This window comes from Thermobia domestica, chromosome 8 (assembly GCF_964235325.1).
Source record: "Thermobia domestica chromosome 8, izTheDome1.hap1.1, whole genome shotgun sequence".
NCBI lineage: Eukaryota > Metazoa > Arthropoda > Insecta > Zygentoma > Lepismatidae > Thermobia > Thermobia domestica.
The window spans coordinates 285249464-285272415 of NC_137461.1; the positions used below are offsets into that span (position 1 = coordinate 285249464).

Sequence of the window (22952 nt, forward strand, 5' to 3'; positions counted from 1 at the left end):
GAGCGTGACATCTTTAAAAAGCAAAAAGCGTTGTGGCAAAAGATTTTTCATATCGGTCACCGTATTCAAGATGGCCGCCAAGACATGATGCCTGTATCTGATAAAACGTCCAGTACTACTAATACGAAAACAGTTGGAGATAAACGAACAGTCAGAAAGTGAAACAGGAAAGGATGGGGCGCGTCGAATAATGTTCTGGCGGTACTCCCAGGGCTGCCTTTCGAGGGAGCCAAACTTAGAAATTTTAAACCGAAATATGGGTCAAGTGATACGTCGTTGAATAAATCTTGAAACACTAAACAGTATTGTGGCAAAAGATTTTTCATATTGGTCACCGTTTACAAAATGGCCGCCAAGACATGGTGCCTGTATCAGATAAAACGTCCAGTACCACTAGACTCCTAATATGAAAATAGTTGGAGATAAATGAACAGAATAAAACTCGTATAAGAAAGCACAGAGGGTATTTATTATTCCACGGCTCGAGTATAATGTAACGGAGAAAAAGATTATTAAAATATAATTGACATGATGCAAAAGAGAAAATGATAGAAAATTATCTTTCCGGTCTCTGCCCGTAAGTAGGTGAAGCGGGAATGAATGGTAAAATCTCAAACGAGAACCTCACTTTTATTTGCAATAGATGTGGTTTGTCTGAAACACTTGTGTGTACAAATGACTGGTACTATAATGAATAAAAATAAAGTGAAATAAGGTGAATAAAAATAAGGTGAAATTCAAGTTTAACAACATTTTACCCGCCTCTTCGCCCTGATAATTTAACGCATTGCGTGCAAGATTTTTGGGACATATCTGCATCAGTATGTACCGTTTCGTTACCAAGGATCACAACTGAAATTACCGCTGAAAGTTATTCGGAATGTAGCTGTGGACATTTCAGTGAAACTCATCACATGGAAGGAACAGAAGACAGAAGGAAAAGAATCGAACCAATATCATAATATCATGCAGAGGACTGTTGAAGAAAACCAACGTTCGTAAACATTGTTCTAAAATTGCATTGTTCGACAAATTTGTTTTGCATTTCAGTTGATTCATTTCCGCATCAAACCATTGCGCGCAATCAAAATGGAAGGTACCATTTAACAAGAATTTTATATACTTTATCCCATTACAAAGACATTTATCTCTTTTAAAAACATATTTCAAATAACTTTGTTTCGTAGATACAATTTGCAAAAAACTAAGGCTCTCATTTGCAATTTCACCGATCCTTCCCGCTTCACTCACTTACGGAGTGAGGTTGGAGCGATAATTTTCTAGAAGTTAAATTTCTTCCTTTCCATTATGGCACTTTCACTCTAATCATCTTTTCTACTGTTGCAACATTCCCGAGCTATAGAATGATAAATACCCTCTGTGATTTCCCATTCGAATATTTATTCCGGTGTTTTCATATTAGTGATACTGGACGTTTTACCTGATGCAGATACCATATCTTGGTGGTCATTTTGAAAACGGTGACCCATATGAACAATCTTTTGCAACAGCACTCTTTAGTTCTTAAAGATATGTCGAACGAGGTATCACTCACCCCATGTTTCCATTTACAATTTTGAAGTTGCGCCCTGGACCCATGAAGTGTGGCCCTGGGAGTCTCCGCGACAATATCAATCGATGTGCCACATGACATTTTCTGTTTGAATTTTTGTTCGATTCATTTATGTTCAACCGTTTTCATATTAGTGGTACTGCACGTTTTACTGTATCCGATAGAGGCAACAGGTCTTGGCGGCCATTTTGAATACAGTGCCCGATATAAAAGATCTTTTGCCACAACGCTCTTTAGTTTTTCAAGATCTATCGAAAGAGGTACCACTCACCCTTGCTTCCATTTAAAATTAAAGTTGGGCCCCCGGGAACCCGCCAAGGGCGGACCTCGGTGGCAACGCGACCAGATCTCTCTCTCTCTCTCTCTCTCTCTCTCTCTATATATATATATATATATATATATATATATATATATAGAGAGAGAGAGAGAGAGAGAGAGAGATGAATTCTAGTTGCATCAGCAGTGGATTTTGTTTCTGGAGAGGCTTGAGGAACGAGTAAGAAACATTTGCGTTGTACATGCAATGCAAAAAAATTATCAATTTTTTTTTCGGAAGGGGTTTGAGCCCCATAACCACCCCCTAAATACGCCACTGTACATGAGTCAACCGTTCTCATATTATCAAACACAGCAACGAAACAAATTTTGAGTGAAGGTAATTTTAGTATCTATCAATATCAATATTCGAGACGAGACCGAGACTTTCGAGACTGACCTAAGTCTCGTCTCGGTCTCGTCTCGATTTATAGAGGTCTGTCTCGGTCTCGTCTCGGTGTTTGAAAGTCCGTCTCGGTCTCGTCTCGGTGTCTGAAAGTCCGTCTCGGTCTCGGTCTCGTCTCGATAATTCGAGACGAGACCGAGACTAGTCTCGGTCTCGGTACCATCCCTAGTAAAACTATAGGCCCGTTCGCTGACGGAGTACTGGACATGGGTGAAGGGGGGCGGAAGGACGCTACGAGCTCGCTACTCAAGAAATCACACCTATACAAATTCAAAAACTAACATGTTGACGCTAAAAATTTTACATTTTCAACAAAGGATGTTGAGCGTCAGTAAGCAATGTTTCCAATTCAGCTTTGCTTTACTAGAGGAAGTGAGTAGGATCCTTCCTGTATTTAATGAGTCGTATTCTCTCGCTCATTTTAGTGATTTCCTGCAACCGTGAGTTGTGAAGGACCTCACATACAGTTTTCCAGGCGACGAAGAGTCGCTGGAAAAAAAATTCTCTGTCAGCGTAGCTCCGTCTTCCAAAGTTCCAAACTTCAATGCATGAATCCATAGACTATGCCTTTATTTCTTCGTTAATTAATCCAATGTAGAATATTATAATAACTATCTTCCTTCATCCCCATGTATAATATATACAATACAATGTCCCAGTAATGAGATGCACGCAATAAAATCAAATATCATTTGCCTATAAAGGAAATAACATACATGAATAAATACAATATAATACAATATTGTATTAATATTTCCGTTCTACGCTCGGTGTTTCTCATTTATATTCATAATAACAAGCTAATATTCAATATGCATACTAATTTCCAAGCAATTAATTTTATCACAAATTAATATATTTACATAATAACATGTAAATGTGCCCCTCATCTGCATTTTGATATGCAGATGAAGGAGAAGGACTTCGGCCTTCTACAAAGGGTATCACCCAGATTGGCGTCATTTCCGTACATTGTTGGAATCTCATGCTCGTAGATCGGCCGCATGATCTGCTCCTGAAAATACTGCGAATTTATTTTGCAGTTCTTCGCCACCCTACGAATCTTCAGTTTACCTCGGTAACAGTAGCCAGTAACGACCATGAACCTTTATGGGAAGGATTCTTTACAGACACGAACTCACCTTCTGAAGTTCTTGGCGTCTTTCTCTCGGTACATGATGGCTCTCGGTTTGCCGCAGTCGGAAAGGTAAATCCATGCTTCATCGAGCGTTACACTTTCGTTCCTTTTGGTGGGCATTTGTGAGAAGATGGCCGCGAGCTTTCATGACTTCTTCCAGCTTGAGTTGATAGTGTAACGTCCGGCTCACAGTCCCCACAGACACGTCAAGACGATTAGCCATACACCTTTGTGTTGGCGGATTTTCTTGCATTGCCATTTTGCGAACTTTCCTCTTGTCACAATTCTCGGTATCGCGGTCAGAATGCTTCCTGTATCTATTAGCCTTAATAGTTTAAAAGGAAACTAAATGTGACCCCGAGTGACTTAACCACACCTGATTGGACAAATCCTGTAAAAAAAGATATTATTATAGCAAGTAAATTACTACTAAGTACCATTCACACCAGCACACAATCTTAAAACCTAAACTGAGTGAAGGAGGGTGATTAGAATTACAGATTTTATTTAATGAAATTCCAGAAGTGTTGATTTAAAATATTTAATGCAATTCAGATCCTTCAGAGCAGTTATAACAATTAAACAAATTCTTAATAGGTTCTTATTTTCGAAGGAGGTGTTCAAAATTTTAATTGAAAAACCTTTACTCTAACAACTACAGTTACTTTTTGCAAGGCAGAGATCATTTACAATAAATAGATTTTGAATGAGGATAACACAATCAAAACTCTCAATTCATTAAATATTAAACGCTAAATTGAATTCTATAATTCATAAACAGCAAAGCAACAACCACGTCAATAAATTTAATCTAGCTGTAACAAAAAGATATCGTGACTTTAGAAGTAGCCTCGTATTATTATTAGCAATTTACCTTCAAACTATTTATCTATTTAATTCTCTCAGTATTTCTTAATTAAGGAATGTTCGCAGTGCTTGTGCTACTATGAAACTATTTAACTAACTACAATACTTTTAACTAGCATTACTACTTCACACTTACCGTAATACAGCAGGAAATAATAGTGACAGTATAGCAGAGGTAGTTACCATTTCTCATTTCCAGATCCTCTTGGGTTGAGAGACTGTACCTTTCAATACCATTCCATACAGTACAGTGCACGCGAATATTTCAAGCATTTAAAAATTAAGCAAAAAATTTATTCGGTCGGAAAGCATGTTCTAGATTTAATCAAAATTATTCGTATTACTTCAATTTTACGTTTGTAACCTAGCCGAGATATCCAATAGAGCTAAAATAGCAGTATATGCATTTAACAGCAATTAATTAGTGAACTAGGTAACTAGTGACGTTTTCATTAACAGCACTGTAAATTAGTTAACCTACTTCCACAGCAGGAATTACCAATTTATAATTTACTTTAGTTCTTCAAAACCTTAATCAATTTATTAGAGACTGTTTTAGATTTTACAATTTAATAGAACGAAATCAAAAGTAATTAGGAATTTAAATTACCATTAATTACCGACAAAGTTTAGTAATGAATGAAAAGAAGTTATGGAAATCCTTCTTATATTAGTTACTACGCGAGTATGCAATTTAAAAGTGGAATTTTAATACTTGATTTTACTTTTTATTTTTCTTCCCCCATTTAAAGTTACCCAGTTAAATTTCTTACTCGACCTTCAGTGGCACAACGAAAGCAAGAAACGCACTAGACTCGATGACATAACACACGTGTTCCGTCTCTCACAAAACAGCGTTAGGAATTTAACGTAGTTTTTAGCCTTTAAAAGGGTTTAACTACGGAAGTATTATTAAGAGGAAATTTAGACCTTATTAATTTCATTCACTTGCAAGATACGTCTTGCTTTAACACAACTTCACACACTAGAAACACAAGTAACTTTTTCACTTTTAAACTGATTTAGCTTTTCAGAACTTATTTAAACACAATTTAATTTTATATTTCTGAAACTCTTATTAATTTAGCACTATGTTTTAGAATCACAGTTGTAATTAAGACACACTTCACAAGTTTAAACGAGGCACAGCTATAACGAACTCTCGACCACGTTTTTTAAAAAGAGCAAATTTCGGCGCGAAGTAATGATGTCTAATACTTGAGTCCAACCCGTGTTGGCTCAATAAACTACAATACAGTTATGAGGCGCAGCGGATCAGAATGCCATATATAGGAGCAAGACTCTCGCTACTGCGCAGCGCCCAACTCATTACATACGTCACTCCAGACCCCTGCTCTAACTGAAGTGGTTGTGTAATTTAAAAAAAATCAGAATTGATTCTCTGCCGTATTACAAGAATAACCAAGCTAACATATAAACATATATATATATCATTTTAAAGCTTTTTTCATGCTCTTTACAATGAAAGTACTCTCATTTCAATCCAACAACGCATAACAAAATAATTCTTCAAAAACAAAAACAGTAAACTTCTTACTTTTTTTAAAAAAAGGAAAACAAAAAAAGTAATTTTCCATAATGAAACTATGAACCAAAATGTAACGATTTTGCAATCGTTACAAACACCACCTCCTTGTTAAATATAAAATTTTAAGAAGAAAAAAATTTTATATACAATATTAAATATACAATTTTCAATTTAAACTTCAATTATTTTCACATTTTATATCATTCCTTTAACGATAATTTTTCAAAAGTCCATTCTGAAATTTTTGTCATTTCTGTAGAATTTCCATTTCAGATTGATGAAACATTCCACTCAAATGTGGACCAATTTTCCATGTCTGGGTTTAAGAACATCCAGCCAGATAAGAGATTTCCAAACTTCCAAATTTAAAGCTTTGGTTCCATTCGAGACCATATACCATTCTACAGGATGCGTTGACCATTTTGACATGTTTCCATAAAATTACATCAATGCAAGGAAATACAAAAGGCAATCTAAAAATATAAATAGAAACATTAATTTCAGGCAATTACTAGATGTTAGCTCTGAAAAGTAACAAATGTTTAATTTCAAAATGAGAACAGATCTAGTTTTTCCCTTTCACATGTAGATTATATTATTTCAGATGTAACATTTCAATTATTAACTACACTATAAATGATATAATTCTACCCTAATGCATGATTTACAAATGCAATTTTTAATGAACATGAAAAAATGAACGTGAAACGATTATGATCATAACCTAATTCTACATGACATCTTAATTCCTACATTAACCTACTTCTAAACCTAACTTAATCTAAATTTTCTTAACCTAAACTTACATAACTAATGATAGTTTAATTTCTTCTAGTTAAACTCTACATGTGTAGGATTCTCATTTTTATTTGTTCAGTTGGTGTTTGCTCCATTCCTTCTCACAAAGTATTTTTTAATATCACTTACATGAGCTCTCTTAGTATTGTTAGCATTGTTTACATCTTCTAATAACACGGAATTGTAAGTTAAGAATTTAACAATTTTGAATGGACCAATCCAATGATATGTTAAACTTTTGGTTACTTTATCCTTCAGAGATGATTTTTCGTGGTTTTTCACTAACACAAGATCATCTACAACCAAATTTACATCCTTTCGTTTACCTTCAAATAGTTTACGACGTTTTTCCCAAGATTTAACATGTTATCCATTGCATTTTTCCAAAGATCTTGACTATTCAAACCTTTAAGATCAGCATCCATAACCTTCCATTTGATCTCTAATGGACTATTTAACTCTCTACCAAAAAATAATTCTGAAGGTACAGCTTTTAGTCCTTCGTGCTCACACAAATTAAGATTAAACTGGAGCTCACGAATAACCTTACTCCATTTGTTTTGTCTTTCAGCAAAGTAAGATTTCAAAGAGTATTTCAGAGTTTTTATGAACCTTTCAGCAATATTTGCCTCCGGATGGTAAGGACTCAGTTTTATATGCTTAATACCCAAACTATACACAAATCCCTGAAAATACTCAGATGTAAATACTGAGGCGTTATCACTAGATATTGATTCTACAAAACCGTAACGGGAGAACAAATCATACAATTTGTCACAAATTATTTTAGAAGATAATCTCCTTAGTTTTTCAAGCATACAATATCTAGAACAATTATCTACTGCTATTAGAAGATAAGTATACCCTTCAGAAGAAGGTAGAGGCCCTACAGTATCAATCATCCAGTTTGAATTTATTCTGTTATTTACATGAGACCCTAATCTACCATATTTCTTAGTGTTTAAAGGCTTAGCCTTTTGACATTCTGGACAAGACCTAACAAATTCCTTTACGTACTCTACTAAACCATCAAATGTAAATCTCTTCATAATTTTACGTAAAATTTTATATATTCCAGAATGACCACCTGTAAGATATTCTAAATGGTAGTATTCGACCAGACTTCTTCTAAGATCTTTTGGAACAACGATTTTCCACTCATTGTTCTTTGCCCTAGTCTTTTTTAACAAAAACCCATGTTTGATCTGATACTTATTACTATTCTCACCACCTTCTACCTTAACAATTAACTCATTTATTTCAGGATCTTTACGTTGTAATTCAATCAATGGTTCACTTAGAAAAGGTAATTTCCAAAGATTTGTCAAAACTAAATATGTTTTATCATTATTTTCTTTGACTTTAACACTATGATCAAAATTAAACATATCATACTGCCTAGAAAGGAAATCTGCTACTTTATTCTCATTCGTTTTCAAATGGTGGATTTTAAATGAGAACTGAGAAAGTTGTTCTATAAGTGAGCCGTACTTTAATAGTCTTTTAGAGTTATTAATTATCCAGCTTAAGGCCTTGTTATCAGTATACAAATCAAACTCATTAAACAAAAAATGTTTGAATCTTACTATGGTTTTAACTAGACTTAAAAATTCAATCTCGTAGATTGATCTATGCCGGTCTGCCTCACTTAATTTCTTCGAAAAGAAACCCGCAGGAATTAAGTCACCTTTATCATTTTTCTGTGAAATTACGCCTCCTAAGCCTCGCGAGGACCCATCGACGTGAACTACGAACCTCTTAGAAAGATCAGGTGTTTTTAGAATAAGCTCTTCTGAGAAAATTCTTTTTATTTCTAAAAAGGAGTTATTTTGGGCTTCCCCCCACTCAAACTTCTTCTTAATAGATCTTAACTCAGATATAGGACCTATAATTTCTTGAAATCCTGGTATAAACCTTGAATAAAAATTAACTACTCCACAGAATCGCTGCACAGCCTTTCTGGTCTTAGGAGGTGGAAGATTAAGAATAGACTCAACTCGTTTAGGATCCATGGTGATATTATCCCCATCGACTATAAAACCTAAATATTTAATCCGTTTTTTAAAGAAAAAACTCTTATCAGGAGATATAGTCAAACCATATTCTCTAAACCTATTTAACACCATTCTAATCGCCTTTTTATGTGACTCCTTATCCCTATTTGCGATTAAAATGTCATCAAAGTATACATGAACACCATACGGTTCAAGGTCACCAAGTACATCTTTCATACATTTAGATAAAACACTACTTCCAACCTTAATTCCAGCTGGGAGCTTCTTATATTGGAAGATACCAATCGGAGTGACTATCGTAGTTAAATCTCGACTCGCTTCATCAAGCTCCAGCTGAAAATATGCTTTCTTTAGATCACACAATGATATATAGGGGCACCCAGATAGGTTACTTAAACATTCTTCCATGTGAGGTGTCGGAAAAACATAATCTGACAACATACTATTTAAATTTACAAAGTTAGCAACTAATCGATATGAACCATCTCGGTTTTTCACAACGAAACAAGTGCTGCCAAAATTTGAATGATCAGTTTCAACTAACACATCTTGTTCTACTAATTCTCTTATAACATTTTCAAAAATTTGTCTTTTTTCCCTGGGTATGGGAAAAGGTTTTTCTCGAAAATATTTTTGCTCTCGAAGGTACAATTTACATTTAAAACCTTTGAGGCAGCCCACCTTCTCACCCACAACATCAGGAAAATCCTGTTTGAGAGATCGCACAAATGACTCTATATCTGGATCAATCCAATAGTCACTATCATCTTCCGAAGAACTACCAATAGGAGATTCATCCTCAAGTTCATGAAGTTCTTTTCTATCCAAGTTAATTTCAGTTTCTTCAAGTGGTGGTTTCTCACAAACTATTATGTCACTCGAAGATTCCAGTCCAAGTTGTTGTTTTAACTTCTTAAATCTTTCACTAAATTCTTCTTCAAAGGATTCACTCCACTCGTTAGCATTTTTGGTTTCACCTGAATCTACCCGCTCTAACACTCCATCCTTGTCGGCGTACACTTCACCAGTTGCTAAGACGATTTTAGCTATTTGGTTCTTTCTAGTATGATCACGAAGTCCATTAACACGTCCAAGTTGATCCACAAGACCAGAAACTGATGTTGGAAAAGTGTTAACTATTGTATCTTCAGGTTCCGGATAGTCCAAATTAGGAACTGGTTCACACTGGATTCCAGTCTCCCTAGAATCAGACACCACTGAAGGAACGGAAGGGATGAAGTTGTTTCGACGACGGAAGCCATGTAAATAAATACAAACAGGCTTCAGACCCTCATCCTTCAAGCCGCTCGAACCGTGGATGTCATCTACTTCAAAGAAATTTTTTTAAGTCTCCATTGATCTCAGAGGAATGTATCTTCTTTGGTTTCGAAAATAAAGTTTGTTTCCAAGTACGTCAAGCATGGCACCAGTTGAACGCAAAAACGGAGTACCCAAGATCGCATCACAGGGTAATGAAGCTATCACTACGAAGTCCACTTCAAATCTGAATCCACCTAAGTTCAAGTCCACAGTGACTTCTCTTGGTTCTGTCACATTAGAACACATCATTGAATTCATTTTCATCGACGGAACCGATCGTTGCCTCTTAATCAGATGACTAATTTGATTAATTAGAGTCGACGATGCTAAATTTACAGAACTCCCGCTGTCAATACAAAGAGGAAGTCTCTTATCACTAATGGACCCAATCACAAAGGTTGCAGAACAATTATCTCCACTAGAAGGCACTCTGTACGTAGGAGATGCTTTTACATTCTTTCTGTCATTTATGGATTTCCCAGGACCTCCTGTGTTGAGACTGAGTTGGTTAGACTTACCTGAGTACAACCTCACATTATTACCCCTTACACATGTCTTACCCTGTTCAGATTCAAAGTTTTTCTTATTGACATTATTTGAAAAATTATTTTCAGAAACTTTTTTAGAATTATTATTAGATCTATAATTCATGGTATCCTTAAACCTATTCCCTCCATTAGGATAATTAAGCTTAAATCTATTGCCTTTATAAGCATTCTCAGCTGATGGACCACTACTGGCCACCCTTACCTCCTGATCTTCATTTGCAACAAAACAAGTTTTCAAGTTTCTGTTTGTAGATGAATTAATTTCTAAGTATTCCCTTTTTGATCTTTTGTACAAATCAAATTGCTCAATTATATTTTTCATTTCAGTAAGGTTTCGTGGAATCCTATCTGAAAAACATTTATACCTATACACAGCATTCAAACCATGAATGATAATTTCCAAGATTTCAAACTCGCTTGACCCTACATTTAAAACCTTGGCTGAATTATACACGTTATCTATAAATTCCATCACATGTTCACTAGGTTTCGTTGGCCTATAAACTTTAACTCCTATTAAATATCCCCTAACATTTAAAGAAATAAATTTATTCAACAAGGTCATCCTTATTTCAGGCCAAGTTTTATTTAATGTAAGACTATTCATTATTTCTGTATACAACAACCCTGAAGTTTTAACAGAAACTGCATACAAAATCATTCTTAAAGGGAAATTGTAATTTAATACAGGATCGTTTAAAATAAACATCAATTCAAATACTTGAAAACTGTCATTACCATCAATATTTTTCAAAGAACTAAGTTTAGTGTCAATAAGAACACTAATCTTATTGAAAACATACTTATCAATTAAAGGATCAAAAGATTTCCAATTATCCCCACAGTTTGTTACTACCGGAAATCTCTCAGGAATACTGTATGTATTTAAAGGCATAAAGGCTCTAAAAGGTTCACAATATTGAGACCTTACTGATTCGTGACAATGTCCATACGTATTAGGAATACCATCAAATACTTGAGCTCCCACTCTATCTACATACTGAGGCGGTTGTTCAAAGTTCCCTGAGTTTTGTTGGTCATGTACTCTTTGCTTTACTTCAGTTTCAATTTCAGAGTTCTTTTTAGAAATATTGTGAATACTAGATTTCATCTGAGACCTAACGTCTCTTACCTTAGGGATAGCACCCTTGTAATACAAGGGAGGAGGCGGAACAATAAATTTTCTATCATTACCCTGACTTTTCTGATTTAAATTATCAAATTTTATTTCCTTCTTATTTAAATGTTGATTCTGATCTGGCATGTGACAATGATCATTTAATCCTAAACCACTAAACACCACTGGTATGTTTGGATTACCTAAATTATGACCTTCATCAAATGGTTCTTGATGACTCACTTCAAACGACCTACCAGGCTCAAACCTTACCGCCTGTTCGCTTCTATGACTAAGATATTTATCAACAAAGTTAGGTTGTACTGTAAAATTTCTATTCGCATAGCGATGAGAACCAACAACTCGATTAAACGATTCAGAATTTTGTTGTAATTTACTGGAAACACCTAATCCTGCAAAACATCTGTTTGCACCTTTACTATTACCCCCATTTTCTATCTTCAGTTTATTCAATTCATCGCTTAGTTGGTAAACAATATCATTTTCAAATCTAGGTGGCGCTACAATATTCTCCTGTAAAAACTGAGTAGACATGTCAGCAACCTCAACTACTTCTATCATAGGATCTTCAATGTTAACTGAATTAGCATTTGAAACATCAGACCGATTGTCAAATTCCATGTTTAAACAACAAAAAAATAAACAAAATTTAAATTAAACACACAGTACAATTTGAATAAAGAAGTAGTAATACAGAAATAAATTCAACAGTTACAATATATAAATACTCCAATTTAACTACACTACAACTACTTCTACAATGAAACTCATTCATTCAATCTCTAGCACGCAAGCCAGTACAAATAAAGGTTGACAAAATTTATTAAATTTCACTTTATTGAACAACAACAAATGTAAATAGAAAGCATCCACAGCTGACAGCTTGTGTAGTTTCAAGTCACTCGTGCTTTTATAATTAATGGAGCTATGAACTTCAAACTGTTTTTAGAAAACAGCTAACACTGATAATTTTTACTAAATTCCAACTAATTCTCTTAAAATTTCAAACTCTAAACAAGCAAACCTAATTTTTATCAAAAATATTTTTGCAATCATCAACTGAACTGATTTTAACCAACAATGACTTCAAAAAAGCAAACGCGGAGTTTAATATTAATTTAGGACCTAAAAATCCTATCCCCCAATCAAAATTCCGAAAAATGATTCCCACAATGAAAGATCCTACACACCTTAACTTTTAAACAACTCTCGTAAATCCGGAATTTAACTTCAATCATGAAAATATTAACAATTACTGTAATTCTTTTTACTCTGGTCGGTGACCTCACAATAGGCTTAATCTACAGACTAATTTATGAATCACCGAAACCAAAAATATATAACTGTATCGTAGTTTATCTTTTCTGTCACAATTCTCGGTATCGCGGTCAGAATGCTTCCTGTATCTATTAGCCTTAATAGTTTAAAAGGAAACTAAATGTGACCCCGAGTGACTTAACCACACCTGATTGGACAAATCCTGTAAAAAAGATATTATTATAGCAAGTAAATTACTACTAAGTACCATTCACACCAGCACACAATCTTAAAACCTAAACTGAGTGAAGGAGGGTGATTAGAATTACAGATTTTATTTAATGAAATTCCAGAAGTGTTGATTTAAAATATTTAATGCAATTCAGATCCATCAGAGCAGTTATAACAATTAAACAAATTCTTAATAGGTTCTTATTTTCGAAGGAGGTGTTCAAAATTTTAATTGAAAAACCTTTACTCTAACAACTACAGTTACTTTTTGCAAGGCAGAGATCATTTACAATAAATAGATTTTGAATGAGGATAACACAATCAAAACTCTCAATTCATTAAATATTAAACGCTAAATTGAATTCTATAATTCATAAACAGCAAAGCAACAACCACGTCAATCAATTTAATCTAGCTGTAACAAAAAGATATCGTGACTTTAGAAGTAGCCTCGTATTATTATTAGCAATTTACCTTCAAACTATTTATCTATTTAATTCTCTCAGTATTTCTTAATTAAGGAATGTTCGCAGTGCTTGTGCTACTATGAAACTATTTAACTAACTACAATACTTTTAACTAGCATTACTACTTCACACTTACCGTAATACAGCAGGAAATAATAGTGACAGTATAGCAGAGGTAGTTACCATTTCTCATTTCCAGATCCTCTTGGGTTGAGAGACTGTACCTTTCAATACCATTCCATACAGTACAGTGCACGCGAATATTTCAAGCATTTAAAAATTAAGCAAAAAATTTATTCGGTCGGAAAGCATGTTCTAGATTTAATCAAAATTATTCGTATTACTTCAATTTTACGTTTGTAACCTAGCCGAGATATCCAATAGAGCTAAAATAGCAGTATATGCATTTAACAGCAATTAATTAGTGAACTAGGTAACTAGTGACGTTTTCATTAACAGCACTGTAAATTAGTTAACCTACTTCCACAGCAGGAATTACCAATTTATAATTTACTTTAGTTCTTCAAAACCTTAATCAATTTATTAGAGACTGTTTTAGATTTTACAATTTAATAGAACGAAATCAAAAGTAATTAGGAATTTAAATTACCATTAATTACCGACAAAGTTTAGTAATGAATGAAAAGAAGTTATGGAAATCCTTCTTATATTAGTTACTACGCGAGTATGCAATTTAAAAGTGGAATTTTAATACTTGATTTTACTTTTTATTTTTCTTCCCCCATTTAAAGTTACCCAGTTAAATTTCTTACTCGACCTTCAGTGGCACAACGAAAGCAAGAAACGCACTAGACTCGATGACATAACACACGTGTTCCGTCTCTCACAAAACAGCGTTAGGAATTTAACGTAGTTTTTAGCCTTTAAAAGGGTTTAACTACGGAAGTATTATTAAGAGGAAATTTAGACCTTATTAATTTCATTCACTTGCAAGATACGTCTTGCTTTAACACAACTTCACACACTAGAAACACAAGTAACTTTTTCACTTTTAAACTGATTTAGCTTTTCAGAACTTATTTAAACACAATTTAATTTTATACTTCTGAAACTCTTATTAATTTAGCACTATGTTTTAGAATCACAGTTGTAATTAAGACACACTTCACAAGTTTAAACGAGGCACAGCTATAACGAACTCTCGACCACGTTTTTTAAAAAGAGCAAATTTCGGCGCGAAGTAATGATGTCTAATACTTGAGTCCAACCCGTGTTGGCTCAATAAACTACAATACAGTTATGAGGCGCAGCGGATCAGAATGCCATATATAGGAGCAAGACTCTCGCTACTGCGCAGCGCCCAACTCATTACATACGTCACTCCAGACCCCTGCTCTAACTGAAGTGGTTGTGTAATTTAAAAAAAAATCAGAATTGATTCTCTGCCGTATTACAAGAATAACCAAGCTAACATATAAACATATATATATATCATTTTAAAGCTTTTTTCATGCTCTTTACAATGAAAGTACTCTCATTTCAATCCAACAACGCATAACAAAATAATTCTTCAAAAACAAAAACAGTAAACTTCTTACTTTTTTAAAAAAAGGAAAACAAAAAAAGTAATTTTCCATAATGAAACTATGAACCAAAATGTAACGATTTTGCAATCGTTACACTCTGCACGGTGGACATGGCTTTGGTGCATTCCCGCTTCCTAGGCAACTTCGTTGGTGATCCAAATGGTGGAGCTTCGTTGCCCTTGTACTTTTTAATAACATTTTTTTATTCCACTTAAACTGATGTTGCAACCATTCTTCTTGCGCTGTTTTCTAATGACAGAAACACTAAAGTGGGCGTCATAAAGAGCCGCAACATAGCCTTCCCAAAACCGTCTTAGTTTGGGCGGCATTTTGGTCACATAGCGGAAACCCACACACTTGGAAACAAATTTAACACAACACTCACAACAATGCTTCTGTTATGTACGTTATTGTCGTCCGCGCGGAAAAACAACTCCGTTCCCAGGAAGCCACTGCACAACACTGCAGGACGCCATGAGCCAGGTCGGGTGAGTCCATTCTGCCCGGAAGGGGGATGGAACGAAGTCGGCCAAACGTAGGCTGAACAACCTCTGTATTTGTCTATATAGTTTGTTGTTGCACCTTACTCTAAGCATTTTGAATTGAAAATATTGCAATCTAGATTCATTTTTTCGTCCATTCCAAATAGATTGTAATCATGTCACAGAGCGAAGGCGTGAACAATCAGACCTTCTCGATGACGGAAGCATGCTGTGTGATCTCGGTATTAGAGGATACGATAGATCAGCTAAATATTATGGCTCACGTCCTTCCGGTGGCAGAAGTGGAATGCAGACCAGAGTATAGGACTCTAGAAGATAGGTAGGTATATTATATTTTGTTACATGTATATTATATTTATTTTTTCTATTGTTAACCCAGGGCGCAAAATTTCCGGTCGCCATTGGCGACTTGACATTTAGATTTGGCGACCAGTGTTTAGAAGGAATGGTTTTTACCTAAACTCTCAGGGCTGTGCAGTTTCTGTTTCGCGCGAAAATAATTGTCACTGACTGAGAGAAAACACGGAATGTGAAGTCTTCACAACAGATATGGAAGGGCAGTCTTCACAACGTTGTAATTCGCCCAGCTCCTTTTTCACCCTCAATCGAAATGGTTTGCCTCCCGGTGTATCAACGCGAGAGATCGTTTCCCCCGCTGTTTGAAGGTAGTATAGCCGGGGAGACAGCCCATTGCCTAGAATAGATCAACCAATCACGTCACGATGTCAGTGATAAATAAATAACAAAATAAGTAAATATTTTAAAAATAGATATTTGCATGAGATACCGTTATCACTCCAATTGACAGACAGCTGGTGCTTCAGTGCAGAGAGAGGGAATCTAATTGTCTGGCTTTGAAATTTTATGCCCTAATGTAATCTCTTTCCTTATCAAACCAAAGGCCGTTAAGGGGCGAGAGACTCTCATAATTTGTACGTGAGAGATCCTGGCGACCATCAGTTTTGGATTGGCGAGTGCATCTGACTTTGAAATTTTGCACCCTGGTTTATCCCTTGCACTGAAATGACGAGTCTAGCTCGTCATGACCTTCTTCCTGTGGCAAATCGCACAATGACGAGCTACACTCGTCATAAAATTTAAACTATTATAGCATCACGTAGGGTTGCTATATTGATGTTTTGAAAGTTATATAATTATAAACCATCTACCAGTATAATACACTTTTATAACTTCAAGAAGTTTAATGCAACGGAAGGAGAGGCAGGAAATTCAGAAAATAAATCGTAGTGGAAGAGGTTAATGTAATACTGAAATCATACTTCATTGGCAATTTATTTTTAATTAACAAATTTTATTATGGTTTTCTCAACTGATTTTTGGGATAGAGTTAATTCCTTTTGCAAGGTTTATTTAAACCTTCTTTACATGTATACAATATTGTATATAGCCTGCCCATGACCCAGGGCCTAAAATTCAACGAAATCACAGCTCCACACTGGTAAAAATTTTATATAGTATAGAAAACTAGTCTATTCAGCATTTGTTTAGACATATAATCAGTGTTCTGTCCAGTACATCATGTTTACCTGCGACCCCCCCCCAAAATTATTATTATTTAGGAAAATTTTGGCATCCAGAGCAAACAAAATTAAAGGCACATTAGAATACATATTTATTTGTATTGTATTAAATCATAAAATACAGGAAACAAAATGGTAAGAAAAATAGTCACATTGGAAGAAAAAAGTCACTTTTTCTTACATAAGAATTTCACTGTCATTTTTCCGTGATCATCACGCTGTCTCAGTCTGTTTTCTGCCGAGGCAAATACACCGTTATACCAGGGCTGTTCCTTTGACTTCCTACCAACTTCAAAACGCCTTTACTTTCTGGCCAGCAGGGGTTGGGCTAAAAATCTTGCAACGGACCCATATTTATATTAACGTTAAGGTAATTTTTCACAGTAGTGGGAGCTAAAGACAGTTTGTTATCTGTTTTCAATATGTTGTAGTCACTTATAAGTCTTTTAACATCGGAAGAAGATGGTTTCAAAGCAACAACTCGGGCTAGACTTGTTGACAGAGCATGAATTGTCTGATTTCCAAAGATTTTCATGAGAAGGCTTTTAGCGTCCAGACCTTTCAACATACTACACGATGATGCCTCTCTATATTGCATTGCGAACTGCAAAAGATCTGTATCAAGACAAATAACTTTGTGGCATTCTCTTAGGGCATCATCAGTTACATCCTCTTGCAAAACACGCAAAGGCTCCAAAGCAACAATACTGTCTTCATGCAGCAAGCGCTGACTAACAAAGTTAATTATGGAATCCAGGACTTCGTAGCGTACTACAGTAAAATCTCTTTTCTCACTGACATATTTGTTATGGGACTTATTGCAACGTGTGTTGCGATAAAGTTGAATACCATGTAATGAGTACTGTATTTCTCCGTTGACGTTCTCTTGCACACGTTCGTTATTCTCCAATTGTGCTATAGTTCTATTTTTATTTGCTATTATGTCCAAAAGAAACATTTCATCACTCTCAAACTTCTGCTGGCAGTTCTTGAAAACATATAGAGCGCCTGTCACAAGACATAGAAGATGAAGGCGATCTACTTCTATCCATTTACGCAGATGGTCATTGGCTTCAATACATACATGGCTTTCCGTTTACAAGTAAAGGCAGCTTGGATAGCAATTTTTTAGGAGAGTAGTGAGCATACTGAATGAAAATTTTGTCCACCTGACGTCAAAATATTCTGGGTAGTGCAAAACTTCTAAGTTATTTTCTGAAGCTACCATCGTTAAACCTTTCGTTCGCTGCTCTGAAGGGTGATAGAAAACACACAGTCCAGATGCTGCTTATATGAGAGATGAAACTTCTTGGACATTCTTGGTGACATCTTTTCATGCTAAATTAATGCGATGGGCAGCATACCAAATTTTCAACAGAGGCAACGTTTCACCTGAAGCAACTCTTTCATCAGTTAACAATTTCCACATTCCTTTGTGTTCTCCTTTATTCATGTTTTCATTATCAGTAACTATCGAAGTCACTCTGGGAAACATTACTCTTTCTACTGATTTTCGTAACACTGTGCTTCAGCTAAATTTTTGGCGGTTATTGATGTATGTTATCTCTGGTAGTACATATTTCTATAACGGGGTTCAAAGGATTGTGTAAGTTTTATCTACAAAACAACACATTTCATTATATCGGAAAAGTGTAATGTCCTATTGAAACAACAGATAAACGTGCAGTTAGTTGCATATTTTAAAACTATATGAATGCAACCGAAAACGTTTGAAAACTAAATATAGTTAAAAAGTTCCTTCACCTCAAAATTGGCAATGGTTTTTCCTGCCATCTAGGAGACACCTATACGTATTAACTCTGACTTAATGTCTTATACTGGCAGTTATATGGAATTGAGTAACCTCCCATTGCATAATGAATGTATTGAATCAGTAAGACTTAGTTTGACACACTAAACGCTTTGAAATGTATAATCCGAGAAAAGTAAGGTACTCACATTAATACCACTCCACACTTTAAGAATTACAGTTCCACACTCCTTTCCTACAGTTCCACAAAGTGTGGAGTACTCCACTCAATTTTAGGCCCTGCCATGACCACTCATGCAGAATTCCCTTGCTTCTAGGTGTAATTTATGAGCGATATGAAAGAAACCCTTGGTAGTTCCGACTCATGAGAGTCAGTCTGCTGACGATTCTGTCTGCCCTTTTCTGTACCGTAGTTTCTAGTGTGACCGAGGATCAATGGCTTAATATTAAGCCAGCCAGATATTGATCCTAGGCAAGAGAGCCATGCCGAGGCAGAAGAGGATGCGGAGACAGAGGCTTGTATGTATTGACCGTGTCTTTCAATCAAAAAATTGGAGAGACTTTTGTCTGGCACGTTCTTAAGTGAATATAAAGTGCGGGGCCTTGTTGCATTGCTCAACCTCCGCTCGGTTGTCCTGTGTCCTCTGGTCAATGTACAGCCAGCCTTAGCCTAGATGCATATTGAGCACAGCCGAGGGCAGCCAAGCTGAGGAACAGTACATGCAGTAAACTGTAAACGATGTTACAAACCCTAGTGCCGCATAGCTATCAGAGAGCGTATGCACCGTACAGCAAGTAGACAAGTTAGATCCTCTGCCACGTTGTGATCTAACATAATTTCCTGTGTATCTCTAAAATAAAAATCGGAAAAGTACAATTCGTCCCTCTCACGATACTAAAGCCTGTGACAAACATCTTGGCATTTCAGCTAAACGAATAAAACGCAAACTCTGACGCGACGTTGCCGAGTGAAAAAGGGGTGCTATGGCTTGGCTAAGCAGACGAACTACAGCGCGATCAGGTGACAGGGGGTGAATGTATACAAAATAAAGGTGGCAATACCGCAGCCCTCTCATTTGCTAGCAGCATTTAAAGGGAACTTGGAGCGCCGCCTTCAAATGCAAAGATGTTTGTCACGACGTTTAGTTTAAAACCTTTTACTGGAAAATATTTTCTTTGGTTTATTTTCTACAATGTGCTTATTGTCCTTCATTCCTTGAGTAGCATCGTTGAACAAGCCCTTAGAAAATGGTTTTTAAAAAATCATTTTGGGTAGTTTTTTAAATTTAAAAAAATTCAACATAATCTCCTTTTACCTGGACACATTTCTCCAACTTTTGTAAGCCGTCCAAAAAGTAGGATTTCGAAAGGTCCTCACAATAGGCATCTGCTTGGATGGTGACCTCTCGTTCGACTTGAATCGTTTTCCGTCGATCCGTTTATTTTTTTCATGTTTGGAAATAAAACAAAGTTAATTAGGGCCAAATCTGGTGAATACGGCCTTGCATTTTCTTTTGTAACCCTTTCTTTGTCTGTTTCTTTTCGCAACTCATTTAACTCCCTGTACATTTTCCTGTATCAACATATTTCCACTCTCTCCTTTCCCATTTTTTCGGCAACATCTTCTTTGCAACACATGGTTTTTCAGCTGTTTTGTGTTCGCGGTAAACCTACTACTTGTTAAAGTTTATTATGCTCCCACCGTCTATTACTTCTCGCATCTATCCTTTCCTCGTCTGAGTATTTTTCTTCAAATTTTTCAACAAAAAGATTTTTTACTTCCTCGTTTTTCAACTTTTCAGTATTCAACATCTCGTTGCCCACTTTTCTTCTGCCTGCAGCCTTTTTTTTTATTTTTTTTTATTTTATTTATTTTTTTTAGTTGAATGTCTAGCAACAAAAGGTTAATTGTAGAAAATGTCGGCCCCGGGAAAGGTCTTCGCATTCTTCAAGCTATTTCAATACCTGTGATGAACTGATATCTTTGAAAGTCTAGTGAATATTCTCATGTATATCTTGTTCTCTTGTGCCAATTGAACTATGTGTTTCCAATTACTAGTGAATTCTGTCTACAGAAACTAATCACTCTCTCTCCCTCTTTCATTTCTTCCATCTAAACCATATTTACCTATGACACGTCCTTCTTGTTTTTCTTTCGTATTAAAATCTCTCAGTTGTATGTGAAGTCGTCGCTGCGTGTGTCTGTACCGTCACAAGATCCTTCTTTTCTCCTTTAAGTCTTAACATCATCAGTGATGTAACTAAGGCGGGGGCAAACGAGGCTTGTGCCCCGGGCGCCAGATTGTGGGGGCGCAAAACTTGGAAAATATTTAGAAGGTAAGAAAAGGGTTTTTAGCAAAATAAAGATCTTAAAATATTACCTCAGATACTTAACAGAACAGCAACGACTCACTAGCCTTAGGATCATATCCATACAGCGTAAGTTAGCTTCAAAACTACCTTTAGAGGACATTGTAAAAACCTTTGCAGCCAAAAGACCCTGCAAAGTTAAAGTTTAGTTCCACCTTTTCGTGTTTTCACTTAATTTACATTGATTAAAGATATTTGCAAAATGTCCGAATATACCTAGTTATATCATAAATACTGTCACAAAGTTTGGAGTGGCGCTGTAGTCATCCGGAGTGGCACAGTGCTGCCATGTGTGTATAAAGCGGAAGATGCATGCAGTGTGTGTTTGACTGTTCATTACATACGTTGATATTGTACTGAGTTCTGATGGAGTGGGGCGATTACGAAAATCGTGTAGCAGTAATTGCACTACACAAGATCGGGAAGACGGCAGGTGAGATTTTCAACCTCCTGAAACCCCTACAAATCAGCAAGAGATTCGTGTATCGCGCCATACAGCGATACACCAAGACTGGAACGGCAGCTGACCACGCAAGGAGTGGAGACCACGAACGGTACGAACCCCGCAGGTCCAGAAAGCACTCGCAGCAAGAATTCGAAGAAATTCTGTTCGAACACAAAGTGTGATGGCTGCTGAGATGAACATCAGCAGAAATTCAATGTCTCGTGTGCTTAGGAGTGACCTACATCTTCGGGCGTATAAGAGGCGGACTGGTCACTTTCTGTCCCAAACATTAATGTCGCAGTGGGTGCTTAAATCAAAAAGACTGTTCCGACCCTACGCCAACAATCTGCACAGAAAGATTCTGTTCACTGACGAAACGGTGTTCACAATTGAGCAGGCCTACAATGCTCAAAATGACCGTGTGTATGCCACGTCATCTACTGCAGCTGCTGAGGCAACTTCAAGGGTTCAGAGGGCACATCATCTTGCCTCAGTGATGGTATGGTGGGAAGTGAGCTACTCAGGCACAACCCAGATGCATTTTTGCGAACAAGGTGTTAAAATATCTGCCAAGGTGTACCAGGACACAGTGCTAACACTTATAGTGAAACCACTGTCTGCTACCATGTTCCCTGGAGAAAGGTGGACCTTCCAGCAGGATTCCGCTCCAGGCCACAAAGCGAAAACAACCCAGAACTAGCTGGCACGGAACGTCCCCGACTTCATTCTACCGCTGATTGGCCTTCTAGCAGCCCGGACCTTAACCCGTTGGACTACAAACTTTGGGCAGTACAGACAAAGGACTACCATAAATGTCTCCATCTATAGACAGTCTGAAACAATCCTTGACCCGAGCAGTGAACAATTTTCTCATGGACGTGGTGCGTAATGCCATTGGCAAGTGGCCGGACAGACTTCGTGCCTGCATCAAAGGCCAAGGGGAGACATTTCGAAAAATGATTCGTGCGTCAGATGTACAACATATCTAGAAAATATGTAAAACATGATCAAAAAATTGCCTTGATGTTAATACTCTCTGTGTTATTCACATTCAAGCTTGTGACAGTATTTATGATATAACTAGGTAATACTGGAGACAACAGCTTGACTGTTTGTCACAAATTAAATATTCTATTCTAAAGCAACAGATTGT

At 36.2% G+C, this 22952-nt stretch overlaps 1 protein-coding gene across 2 annotated transcripts in view; it reads left to right on the forward strand.

Annotated features, from left to right (window-relative positions):
• LOC145693666 (dynein regulatory complex protein 9-like) overlaps window positions 1-22952 on the forward strand; it is a 119133-nt gene that overhangs the window by 45354 nt on the left and 50827 nt on the right. The window contains exon 2 of one of the 2 annotated variants that reach the window (XM_081769899.1): window positions 15819-15991. The exons of the other annotated variant lie outside the window; for it this stretch is intronic. Within the exon in view, the coding sequence (XP_081626025.1) occupies window positions 15828-15991 (164 nt within the window). The 5' untranslated portion in view covers window positions 15819-15827. The remainder of the gene's footprint in view (window positions 1-15818; window positions 15992-22952) is intronic. 2 annotated transcript variants of the gene reach the window in all.